The 11,841-nt window shown below is 45.0% G+C and overlaps 2 protein-coding genes across 2 annotated transcripts; one reads left to right on the top strand and one right to left on the bottom strand.

Annotated features, from left to right (window-relative positions):
• Window positions 1-1,140: 1,140 nt before the first annotated feature.
• LOC123079482 (rhomboid-like protein 20) lies at window positions 1,141-4,545 on the top strand. Its single transcript, NM_001427962.1, has 8 exons — window positions 1,141-1,459; window positions 1,603-1,703; window positions 1,953-2,093; window positions 2,185-2,251; window positions 2,914-3,065; window positions 3,153-3,254; window positions 3,582-3,707; window positions 4,146-4,545. Exons 1-8 carry the CDS (start codon window positions 1,435-1,437, stop codon window positions 4,299-4,301), a joined length of 870 nt encoding a protein of 289 aa, NP_001414891.1. The 5' UTR covers window positions 1,141-1,434; the 3' UTR covers window positions 4,302-4,545.
• Window positions 4,546-5,059: 514 nt separating this feature from the next.
• Window positions 5,060-8,041, bottom strand: LOC543258 (tubulin beta-2 chain-like). Its single transcript, NM_001427963.1, has 4 exons — window positions 7,965-8,041; window positions 6,761-7,161; window positions 6,008-6,277; window positions 5,060-5,913 (listed from the first exon to the last, which is right to left on the bottom strand). Exons 2-4 carry the CDS (start codon window positions 7,152-7,154, stop codon window positions 5,234-5,236), a joined length of 1,344 nt encoding a protein of 447 aa, NP_001414892.1. The 5' UTR covers window positions 7,155-7,161; window positions 7,965-8,041; the 3' UTR covers window positions 5,060-5,233.
• Window positions 8,042-11,841: the final 3,800 nt, after the last annotated feature.

Below are 11,841 nucleotides of genomic sequence, written 5' to 3'. Positions count from 1 at the left end.
GGATTGAAGGAGCCAACGTCGTCATTCCCCTTTGAATAATCACCTCTTTGTTTCTATTCTGGCTAGATCCGATCCCATCTCTGCTGATTTGGGACTTATGCTGCCTGTTCATGGTCTCATCTACTGTTTCCCATCCAATAATATCCATGCATTTGTTTATTATGGTGGCCATGATGTTTCTCATCCAATAAAGTTACCGCGGTGTTTGTACCCGAGTTATCAACTCTAAGGTGCGTAAATTACCATGGTATTTATACAAGAGTTGTCGAGGTATGTTTTCAACAACTTTTTCCCTTAATTCAAAGTTACCGTAGTGTTTGCACTTAAGTTATCATGTCGCCAATGTGTATATTACCATGCTATTTACACATAAGTGATGGGGGTATGTTTTCAACGACTTCTTTTCCCTTGGTCAAAGTTACCGTGGTATTTGTACCTAAGTTAACAGTTCTGTGGTGCATATATTACAATGCTATTGACATAGAAGTAGCCGGGGTATGCTTCAACAACTTTTTATCCGGGTCTAAGTTACCACGGTGTTTGTAGCTAAGTTATCAGGTCTGCGGTGTTTATATTACCATATTATTTACACAGAAGTTACCGTGGGACATTTTTTTCAATAACTATTTTCTCGGGTCAAAAGTACCGGAGAAAAAAGTTACCACGATGTTTGTGCATGAGTTATCAAGTTTACGATGCTTATATTACCATGTTATTAACAAAAAAGTTATCGGAGATATAATTTCAACAACTTTTTTTCCGGGTCAAAAACACTGTGGCGTTTATATGTAAGTTATCAAGTAATTGATGCGTATATTATTGTACTATTTACACAGAAGTTACCATCTATTTGTAAAAGCTAGATGGTTCAATTGGCTATTGGGGTAGCTGGTAACCCAGCCAATGTTTGATTCGACCAGAAAATCAAGAGAAACGACCCACCAGATTACGTGGAGATCGGTCAGATCGACTTAGATCTATTATAAATGTTCACAAGACGTACAAAGCACCTTAAACATAATAAAATATACATCGATGCTAGATACATCCATTTGAGGGACAAGTCTTTTCGAACGGAAGAAGTATCAAAGTACATGAATTGAACATGTATGCAAAATATCGCCGTATTTCTTGTAAAACAATTTTGATTCGTACATGCTGACTGAAAATCATAGTAGAAGTCGTGCCACGAAGATCAGAAAATGTCAAGCGCTCCTTGAGTATATTACGAGATGAAGTGAGTATCAAAACACAAAACTTCTGCGGTCCCACCGGCCAAGTCCACGTGTGTTGCACTTCCACAGGTCAGACTCGGCTCGATCCTGAAGCTGCTCCGTCGGCGCGCAACCTGCTCCCCGGCCGCATCAACCGACCAGAGCACCAGACGGGCACCGGCCGCTCGTCTCCTCCAGCACCCCCTCCCGACCGCCGGCGATGAGCGGCGGCCTTCCGGGTTTCCGTACGCAACCTACTACTTCCCCTGAAACTGAATCGAAGTCTCGATTCCCCTCTTGGCCTTCTTTCTCCTTTGCTTGTCTACTGCTGTAGCTCGCAGCATCGGTAGTGCGATCTGACCAGCAGGCCCGATTTGCTCTGGTGCAGACAATGCGCCGGTGTCGAGGGCCGTGGTCGTCGCCGCCGCGCTCTTCTCCGTCCCCTTCGGCCTCCGCTCTCGCTTCCTCGACCTCGGCCTGTCCCACCAGGCAAGTCGACCTACCCTACCCACTACCCAGCGCGTGTTATCTGTTCCTGCCCTTGCTTGCTGCGCCCTGGATCAAGGGGTGGGAACTGGAGGAAAATTCTCTGTGGTGGTGTTGTCGTAACTCGTAATAGAGTTCCTATTCCTGTGTCAATTTGGTTTGTTTGAGCTGCGGTTTGCTAGGTGTCTGGGGTTCTCACTGCAATGTTGCGAATGCAGCTGATTGAGTTCACCATATCCTTTTGTAATGCAGAATCTGTACGAAAATCTGCGGATATGGAGGGTGATTGCCTCGTTGTTTGCCTTCTCGTCGTCGCCTGAGCTTATCTTCGGAGTGGCCTTGCTGTACTATTTCAGGGTGTTCGAGCGTCAGATAGGTTCAAACAAGTATGCTGTAAGTAAGAGGATATTTATGCTCAAGATGCTGCCACATGCAGCTGCTGTATTTAATTTGCTGATGCTGATGTGGTTATTTGAACATCTAGGTCTTCATAGTCTTCTCCATGACGGTGTCTGTACTGCTTCAGATCCTAGCTTTAGGTTATCTGAAAGGTATGCGTTACTGCTCTTTACTCATTTTCATAACCCCTAGTCGAGTCAAATGCTGCTTAAATTGTTAGTGTTCCGATCAGTTTATTTGTTTCGTACGCGTTGCTTTTACTTGATACTTCATGGGAATGCTCATTTACCATATAAATGCATATAAAGTTGGAAATTGATCTCCTTAAAGATCATAAGGGTCTTTTCATGGCCAAACATTTGTTTCCTTTCAGCATAGTTTTCTTTGCACCAAAAATCAGGATCTGCAACAAGTGTTTACCATGTTTCTTTTTGTGTGGTCCTGAAGGTTAATTTCCTAATATCTTCAAGGGCCTCTGTATTGTCATAGACGGTTCTTATGTTGCCAAGTGTCAATAATGAGCTCATTGAGCTGTTTGTTCTCATCCAAGCATTGATGCTTAAAGCCTTAAAACCTGTTTTCTTAGCATAAAAGCTTTATGTGTCATCTATCTAAGCTATTCTGCAAGCGATGTTTGTTATTCTAATTGAGGAAAACAAAATAACCAATAGGTGTGGTGCCTTTTCTGTTGCTAACTATTGCACTATATTGACCTGTTAGACTGATTTACTTACTATTTGCTTTTCTTATCTCCCTATGACATCTGTTTAGTTGTATTCCATTTTTATCTGACATCTCAGTCTTGGATTTGCAGATCCATCTTTCAATCCATTAACATCTGGACCATATGGCCTCATATTTGCATCTTATGTACCCTTCTTCTTTGACATTCCCATCTCAACAAAGTTTCGCATATTTGGACTGCAATTATGTGACAAGTCATTCGTATATTTGGCAGGGCTCCAGGTCAGTCCTAAGATCACTGTTATCCTTGTCTTGAATCTTCCACTGTTCTGCTGGTTGTAGCTTTATGTTTTGATTTTATATCTTCAGCTTCTTTTCTCATCTGGAAGACGTTCTGTTATACCTGGACTGTCTGGTATATTGGCTGGGCTTTTGTACCGTCTGAATATATTTGGTATCCGCAGGCTAAAGGTGACTCTACAAACATCTTTCTAGAACTTTGAATAATGTTTCTGCTCTTATCAGAGTATCAATTAATAACCATGCTTTCTATGTACAATTGCTTTTACTCTACTCGTCTATTTTCTACATATGGTCCAATGTCTAATAATCATGCTTAGATCTCTACTTCAGATATCTGATGACTTTGACACAAATGATTAAGTATTACCGTTGGTTACGAGATATTCTTAATGGCAATTTTCTTTCATGTATATTTGTGTTTCCTTGGTAAGATTTACATGTCCATATGTGCTGTGCCTTTAGTTACGTTGTAAAGGGAACTTTGAATCATTACAGGTTGCAGGGTATGCAACTTCACTGTTTTCACGGTTATCATGGCCCTTCTCTAACAACTCTTATCAAAGATTGCCAATTGCAACAACTGATGACAACATTCCTCATCGCCAGACTCATCAAATGCAGGCAAGTATTTGCAATATATTGATTTTGTCTGGGGATTAGCAGATTACAGCATGTATATTCTAAAGCAATGATCTATTTTCTTGAAGAAGAAAAAAGAATGCCCCATTGAGTATTCGTTCCATTTAGTATTTTATTTGTGAATACTATGAAAGAGTACTTGAGGAAATCCAGATTTTAGTGTTATAATTTCCCTGCAAAATGTATACTTGAAGTAAGCTTATGGTCCTAACAAGATCAAGTAACCTTTTTATTGGTAAAAAAACAAGATCAAGTGACCTGACCAAGCCATTTAAGGTAAGTGGTGTTATCGAATCCTTTAAGTAAAACAAATAATTAGATTTTGCTCTTCAATAAAGTTAGATGGTCATCGTTTAAGATTGAGCACATCTGATATTCCCTGGTATAACTGACCATTGTTCCTTATCAACTTTGATCCAGGGCGCGCACACAACTACCCCAGATCCAACGGAGTCGTCAATTGCCACGCTTGTTTCCATGGGTTTTGATCGTGCTTCTGCAATTCAGGCTCTCGCACTGACAAATAATGATGTAAATTTAGCCTCGAACATCCTGCTTGAAGCACAATCCACGTAGAAACAATATCCCAGGCTGAAGACCGGTACTTTGTAAATGTTAAGCATTTAGTTAACGGATTCTTCTGGTCCAGACTATTTTCAGGATTTGTTAATTTGAAAATTCCATTCCACATAAGTTAGAAACATGGAAAAAAAACGCATTGGAACTCCCCGCTAGACTGCTGTATGTGTAATATATCTCTGTTTGGGAACTCCGCTAAACTGCAAATGAGTTATGCATAGCATAAAAAATGCATCCTCCTACCCAGAATCTGACCCTTTCACATTTGTTCATGGTAAGTATAGTACTTCCTCCGATTCATATTACTTGTCCGTATCAAACAGATACATCCATATCTAGACAAAACAAGTAATATGGATGGGAGGGAGTATTGTACATCAGACCTCATGAATAGTTGGTTTTCCTGTAATGAGCATGAGTGTTTGAAATAAAAAAACTCATGAGGTCAGGAGTTACTATCCATCAATTTCCTTTCGAAATATTTTCAGGTCGGGAGCTTTCCCCATGACCGTTTCAAAGAAGAAAACTCATATATCTCAGAGCAGAAACAATGAGCGTGAGAGGCATCACAGCACGCCAGGGTACCCAGCTTACGGGCCGAGGCCACTTGAGAATTCACTAGGTTGGAACCATGATGCACCCAGAATTCGACAAAATAATTACCGCAGAAATACCAACTCAGAAAGCCTGAATTCAGCACCAGAGAGAACCAGAAACCTCAACACAGAACATACCGCACGGCATCAAGTGATACAATACCGAAAAGGTGCCATAACATAGGAAATACAGAGCTTAGGAAAGGCAGGAAGAATGGCGGTGGCGTACAAGCGGTAGTTGCGATGATAAACAGATTTATAACAAAGCACCAAACAGATCAAACTCTGCCCCCAGAACCCCCACCCAGCAAAGCACGACATGGACATCCCACCTTACATGTCCTCCTCAGGCTCCTGATCCTCATCCTCGTACTCGCCCTCCTCGTCAGCAGTGGCATCCTGGTACTGCTGGTACTCCGAGACGAGGTCGTTCATGTTGCTCTCCGCCTCGGTGAACTCCATCTCGTCCATGCCTTCACCAGTGTACCAATGCAAGAAAGCCTTCCTCCTGAACATGGCAGTGAACTGCTCGCTCACCCTCCGGAACATCTCCTGGATGGAGGTCGAGTTGCCAACGAAGGTGGACGCCATGGAGAGCCCCGTCGGCGGGATGTCACAGACGCTGGACTTGACATTGTTGGGGATCCACTCCACAAAGTAGGACGAGTTCTTGTTCTGGACGTTGATCATCTGCTCGTCCACCTCCTTTGTGCTCATCTTTCCACGGAACATGGCAGAGGCGGTGAGGTAACGGCCATGACGAGGATCGGCGGCGCACATCATGTTCTTGGCATCCCACATTTGCTGTGTGAGCTCTGGGACCGTGAGGGCACGGTACTGCTGAGACCCACGGGATGTCAATGGAGCGAAGCCCACCATGAAGAAGTGGAGGCGAGGGAATGGGATAAGGTTCACTGCCAGCTTCCGGAGGTCGGAATTCAGCTGACCAGGGAACCTTAGGCAGCAGGTGACTCCACTCATGGTAGCAGAGATTAGATGGTTCAAGTCCCCAACTGCACAAAACAAGCAAACATGGAAAAAATTACATGGTGTTCTCCAAAGAAGACAGGAGAAATAATAGGGACGATGAAAGTTGAAGTGGCTTACAGCTAGGTGTGGTCAGCTTAAGAGTCCTGAAACAGATGTCATACAGAGCCTCGTTGTCAAGAACCATGCACTCATCAGCATTCTCAACCAGCTGATGGACTGAGAGAGTTGCATTGTATGGCTCAACCACAGTATCAGATACTTTTGGTGAGGGGAACACTGAGAACGTCAGCATCATGCGGTCAGGGTACTCCTCCCTGATTTTAGATATCAAGAGGGTACCCATGCCAGATCCGGTACCACCACCAAGAGAGTGGCATACTTGGAATCCTGATAACATAAACATGTAGGATTAATTATCAACAATACATGATAAAATACAGCACAGGCATGAAAAAGAATAGAGAACAATACAGCAATTGAGTACACTTGCAGACTTGCTAAGCACTTAAGCAGAATACAATATAAGGACACTATCTTCAATCGGTGGATTGCATTATTATACAATTATTGTCGACCACTAGACTATCTCACAAGAATATTTGCACTGATAAAAAAGATTCTTATGCTACTTATTTGGTGGGCCGACAATCTGATATTATGTATAATTGAGTGCCGGACATGTAAATATTCCAAAGGTTCGACTGGCAGGCCCTCTTCCAGAATTCACAACCATCACAACACTATTATGGCGTACATTTCATATTATAAGGAAAGGAGACACCACATAAGCTTGCACAATGCACACTCTAATGGAATAAACAGGATTATATATAGCAACCATAAGAGTTCAGTAAGTGATGAACTCATTACCTTGCAGACAGTCACAGTTCTCAGCCTCCTTCCTCACAACATCCAAAACAGAATCGATAAGCTCAGCACCCTCGGTGTAGTGGCCCTTGGCCCAGTTGTTACCCGCACCAGATTGCCCAAAGACAAAGTTGTCAGGGCGGAAGATCTGCCCATAAGGCCCAGTGCGGACACTGTCCATGGTACCGGGCTCAAGGTCCATAAGAACAGCACGGGGCACAAAGCGACCACACGAGGCCTCATTGTAGTAGACATTGACACGCTCCAACTGCAGGTCAGAGGTACCGGTGTAGCGCCCAGTTGGGTCAATGCCATGCTCATCACACACCACCTCCCAGAACTTGGCACCGATCTGGTTGCCACATTGCCCACCCTGGATGTGCAGGATTTCCCTCATCTTCGCCCTGGAAACAGAAGGGAGACGCATAGCCAAATTAACACCAGAGATTGCAACAATATCAGATATTGGAGCATGGATAGGAACATAAGTAACCGATGTAACAATCGGTAGTTGCTAACTTGCTATCAGAATTAACTCGGATCATGCACAACTGGACCATTTACCACTTAATGGGGATCGTATCAGGAAAGCACAGATCTACAGAAACAGCTCATGCTGTTTCAGATCCCAACTGGCACTGAACTTCTATGCGTATGTCATTGAACCCATCTAGATCCAGAGTTTTCAAGCAAAAATGACACAAACCTCTACACTATAAACTGACAGATGAACTGGTAAAGAGCACAAACGTGAGGCACCAGATCTCACAGACAATGACCCGTGAACTATACTAGTACTCTTCTGTCGAGTGGATCCCCAACAATATACCACACTACTGATAATAATAACCTAATATCATATAACACAACTCCAGAATATACCACACTATACAGTAAACAAGGCCGGGCCTAGATCCAGATCTGTCGAAATGAAATCCACAGATCTAAGAAACGACTTAACGGAACAAATCAAAGCACAACCTAGAATAGAGAGAACTACAGACCGGATCAACGCATTGCTCTACAGAAATCAGCAAAGACGACGAAGATCCTAGCGCAATACCTCTTCCGCCGCCAAAAAAATTCAAAAAAATTCGGACCCAGCAACTACTCGAATCACCGTGACATTCCAAATCCAGACTCACAGCATCAAAAGTACTAAGGATAAAGTGCGCGCATGAGACTGGTAAAGAATGACTGTGCTTACGAGATATGAGATGGTTCCCGCAGGCAGAACAATCGGCGGCGAGAGGGGAGCGGACGGGTGGGGGAGGAGGGGGTGTGGTGGCCGGGGAGGAGCGACGCGAGCGCCGGGGGTATTAAATAGCCGTGGGCGGCGGAGGGGACGGCCGGCATCCGACGGCCCACGCGCGCTCCCTCGTCGGGCCCGACGGCCCGGATCGCTCGACCTTGAGTAAATTTGAAATCTCCCCCTCGAGGCGGAATGCCCGAACTGCCCACGGGATATTTCGCCACGCTGGCCCTCGTTCGTCGGTAGTCACCGGCCAGAGCTGGACACAGACCAGCCTCCACGCATGCCTCGCCTGCTGACAGGTTGGGGCATTACTTACGGGCCCGCATGTCGGTGAGGCCGTGGGTGGCACGCTGCGTGGACCGCCATTGCGTGCGCAGGTGCCTGGCTGGCCCATGTGGGCTATGGGTCGGGTTCAGATGCGTTCCAGAGTTGTATCGTGGGGCTGGGATTATTTGGTGGGTGCTGGTTGGTGCGAGGTCCAGTCTCCAAGGCGTCCGCCCGACGGAGAACAGCTCGGCTGGTGGGCCCGCGAGGACGGGGACATGTGACCGGTTCTCCCCCTCCCGCCTTTCCTGGGGACCGCACGTGTGAGGCACATGCCCGCCCCGCCGTCTGTGCACTACCTCCGTTCCAGTTCCACGCCATGCTCTTCTGTCTGTGCTGATTGATGAGTGAGGGGATCGGATCGTAGTACTGCTTGAGTACATTTCAAGTGTCCTCTTTTGTTTTGCAGCCCTGACAAGATGGCGTTTTGGAAAAACATTTGCCAGCGCAGAAAAAGGTGAGATCAGATCGGGAGATAGAACGTCGACCTGCAAACACAAATGTGTGCGGCGAGTCATGAAGAATGGATTAGCAAATTGACTCAGATGCCTTTCCAGGTTACCAGAGATTTTATCCAAGGAATTTTGTAACCGCCCCCCCTTCTCCCGTTTTTGAATTATGTGGACATCTATGTTTTTAAATTTTAGCTGTGGAGTACATTGTTTTTTGGCTAGAAAATCACGATAATATGTCCCGCAAATAAAAAATCACAATGGTAAAAACAGCATGAGATCGAAATATATGTACTGTATTTAGTACTCTCTCTATTCAGGTTCTTTTTTCTACTTGCACATTGCCCATCGTTAGGACATGTCTTTGACCAACAGTTACACTATTTAAACGTAACTACTGTGTTGCAAAATTATAATTGTAAAGAATTGTTTTTGAATATAAATCTAACGACATCAATTTATGTCACAAGTGCATACTAATAGAGTAATTGTTACTCAAATGATTGTCCTGACAAAACTGAATGCAGGGTAACAAAATAGACGGAGTGTTCCATGGTTCACATATTAGTTGACGTTTATCTTTTTAAATGTGCCTTCCTACGAAAATTGATGAAAAATATTATTGTGGCTGAGTCGATGTCTTTTACTAAAAAAATCTTGATACAACCAAATTATGCGACACTCTTTAAATTTATCATAAACCTTAGCTTCCGAAGAAAATTACCAAACCACCTGTCGGTGTCAAAATTGACTGATGTCGGGTAGGGGGGGTCCGAGCTATTAGATAGGATCGATGGGTAACAGGAGAAGAACACACAAGAAATTTACCAGGTTCGGGCCCTTTCTATGGAGGTAAAACCCTACGTCTTGCTCTTGTTTATATTATGAAGGTATCAAAGTACAGAGTTGATCTACTCCGAGACCGAAGTCGAGGATGATGATCTCCTTCGGATACTTTTCTTCGGCTGGATAGTCTTCGGCAGGGCGACGTTCGGCTTAGCAGGCAAGTTCCCATCTCCTATTCTGAGTCTTCGTCGTGAGTCTCCGAGCTCTACCTCGGCCCAGCCGCCACCTCATGCCACTTTGCGCTCCGTGCGGTTTGGGGAATCGTGCCGCTTTTATGGCCGGACGTCAAAGCGTCACTCCAATCAGCCTTATTTAACCCACGACGAGCCCAAATTGATGGTCCAACGTGCCCTAGCCCTTTCCTCTTCCGTTGCTCAATACCGTTCCCCCTTCCCGAACTCGAGTTTGAGAAGTTCCATCAATGGTGACCGAAGTTGGTTCTCCCAAGGGCCTGCATGGTCCCCTAAAAGGAGACTGTGGAAGCTGCGCCGTTACACGCCTTCAGTTGAATCGGCTCTCAATGCATGGTATTTGTCGGATCCAGATTTGGCCTCCACCCGCCCGGGCCTCGTATCCATCGACAAACAGATACACGCTGACAGTTATCCCATCCCTCGTGGGGATGAGCGGGTATGCTTCGTTCCTTTCCTCCTCCGCGGGCTAGGGTTCCCAATCCATTCCTTCCTTCGCGGTTTACTTGAGTTCTATGGGATCCAACTCCACCCTTTGACTCCCAATTCGATTTTACACATCGTGGGGTTCATCGCCCTGTGTAAGATGCACCTCGGATGCGAGGCCCACTTCGGGCAGTGGAGACAATATTTATGTGTGATGCCCTGCTCCTGAGACAAAAAATTACACGAGGTAGGAGCGGCTGAGGTGTGCAGAATAGCTGGAACCGGATACCCTACTGGCACTCGTCGAGAAGATGACACGTGGGTATCGGAATGGTTCTATATGGCCGACGTACCATTACATGAGCCAGCTCGGCCCGGGCTTCCGCCCTTCTCCTCGGATCCTCCGAAGAAGCTCTATAGCTGGAGGCCACGGAGCAATGCTCAACAGCACGACGCCGATGTGGCTCGTCTCGTGGCTAAAGTGAGGTGCCTGACAAGTATGAGCCTAACCATTATAGAAGTAATGGCAACGACCATCGACCGAAGAATCCAACCACTACGGCAACGACAACATCCACTGTACATGTACAATTGAACCAACGATGCGACCCGGGCGATCCGGAGAAGCTTCGCTAACGAGCAGCCTTTGGTGTGGTCATGGCTGGCTTATATAAGGGCAAAGCCACGGATTTTGCCAATAGTAAGTTTAAAGAGAGTGGAGCATTTTGGAGGTCGGGCTACTAGGAGGCCTTTATCTGAGCCATGCATCGAGACGCTGTGATGTGTGCAGCGTGCATTTACAGTGCATTTACAATGCATGTATGTTGGCTATTAAGTGGGAATACACATGCGTCATGGTTGGTGTGCTAGATTTGTACACGGGCCTGAGATTACAGGTACGTGATGTGCTTCGAGAGCAGATATGAATTTTCCACATGTGGTGCTAGGGCCGGCCTGGTGTGTCATTAAATGGTATGGATGGCCCAACTATGATACAAGTCACATTCCATTTACTTGGAGGCCATGCACATATCGTCCCCTTCATCTGGCACACTGGACGTGAGCGATTTCATCATGGATGGGATGAAATTCTTCTTCGAGGAGTTGCGATTCAGGTAATCATTTGGCATTTCTGTTAAATTTGTGCTTCTTCTAGTATCGTGATTCAGTTGGGTGTGCGGGGAATCTCAGCTACTGAGATGCAACAAACCCAAAAACGGTTATTCGTACAAGTTAATGCAGTGCTAGTTAGAAAATGAAAATAAAAGAGTCAAGGCGAACCTGGTGCGCGCAATTCATTTAACAATAGAATATGACCGCACCAGGCAGAGTCCATCTTCTTTTAGCTGGTTAAGAAATAAGAAATATTATATAGAAATTGAAAAAATCATAATTTTTCTAGCTTCCTCTGAAAAAATGTCGCCATAAAAAATGGCAGAGTGCATCTTAATTGAAGTGATTAGGAACAGCGGGTAACATCTATGGTTGACTAAGAAATTGAAGAGTGTGAATAGTCGAACGGTTTCCATCCTTGGCTAGAGGGGCGGACAATAAAATATTATTCGCATGTGTGATTTATCTTGTGCCAAT

Source organism: Triticum aestivum, chromosome 3D (assembly GCF_018294505.1).
Source record: "Triticum aestivum cultivar Chinese Spring chromosome 3D, IWGSC CS RefSeq v2.1, whole genome shotgun sequence".
Taxonomy (NCBI): domain Eukaryota; kingdom Viridiplantae; phylum Streptophyta; class Magnoliopsida; order Poales; family Poaceae; genus Triticum; species Triticum aestivum.
Note: the sequence above shows the minus strand (reverse complement) of the source record. Positions and strands in the feature narration are given on the sequence as shown.

Bases quoted from the DNA above. Each gene is read 5' to 3' on its own strand.
- LOC123079482 (NM_001427962.1), top strand. From the start codon at position 1,435: ATGAGCGGCGGCCTTCCGGGTTTCC. The intron at 3,255-3,581 runs GTGACTCTACAA...GAATCATTACAG, and splicing joins TTGGTATCCGCAGGCTAAAG to GTTGCAGGGTATGCAACTTC. The intron at 3,708-4,145 runs GCAAGTATTTGC...ACTTTGATCCAG, and splicing joins GCCAGACTCATCAAATGCAG to GGCGCGCACACAACTACCCC.
- LOC543258 (NM_001427963.1), bottom strand. From the start codon at position 7,154: ATGAGGGAAATCCTGCACATCCAGGGTGGGCAATGTGGCAACCAGATC. The intron at 6,278-6,760 runs GTAATGAGTTCA...TTATGTTATCAG, and splicing joins GAACTGTGACTGTCTGCAAG to GATTCCAAGTATGCCACTCT. The intron at 5,914-6,007 runs GTAAGCCACTTC...TGTTTTGTGCAG, and splicing joins TAAGCTGACCACACCTAGCT to TTGGGGACTTGAACCATCTA.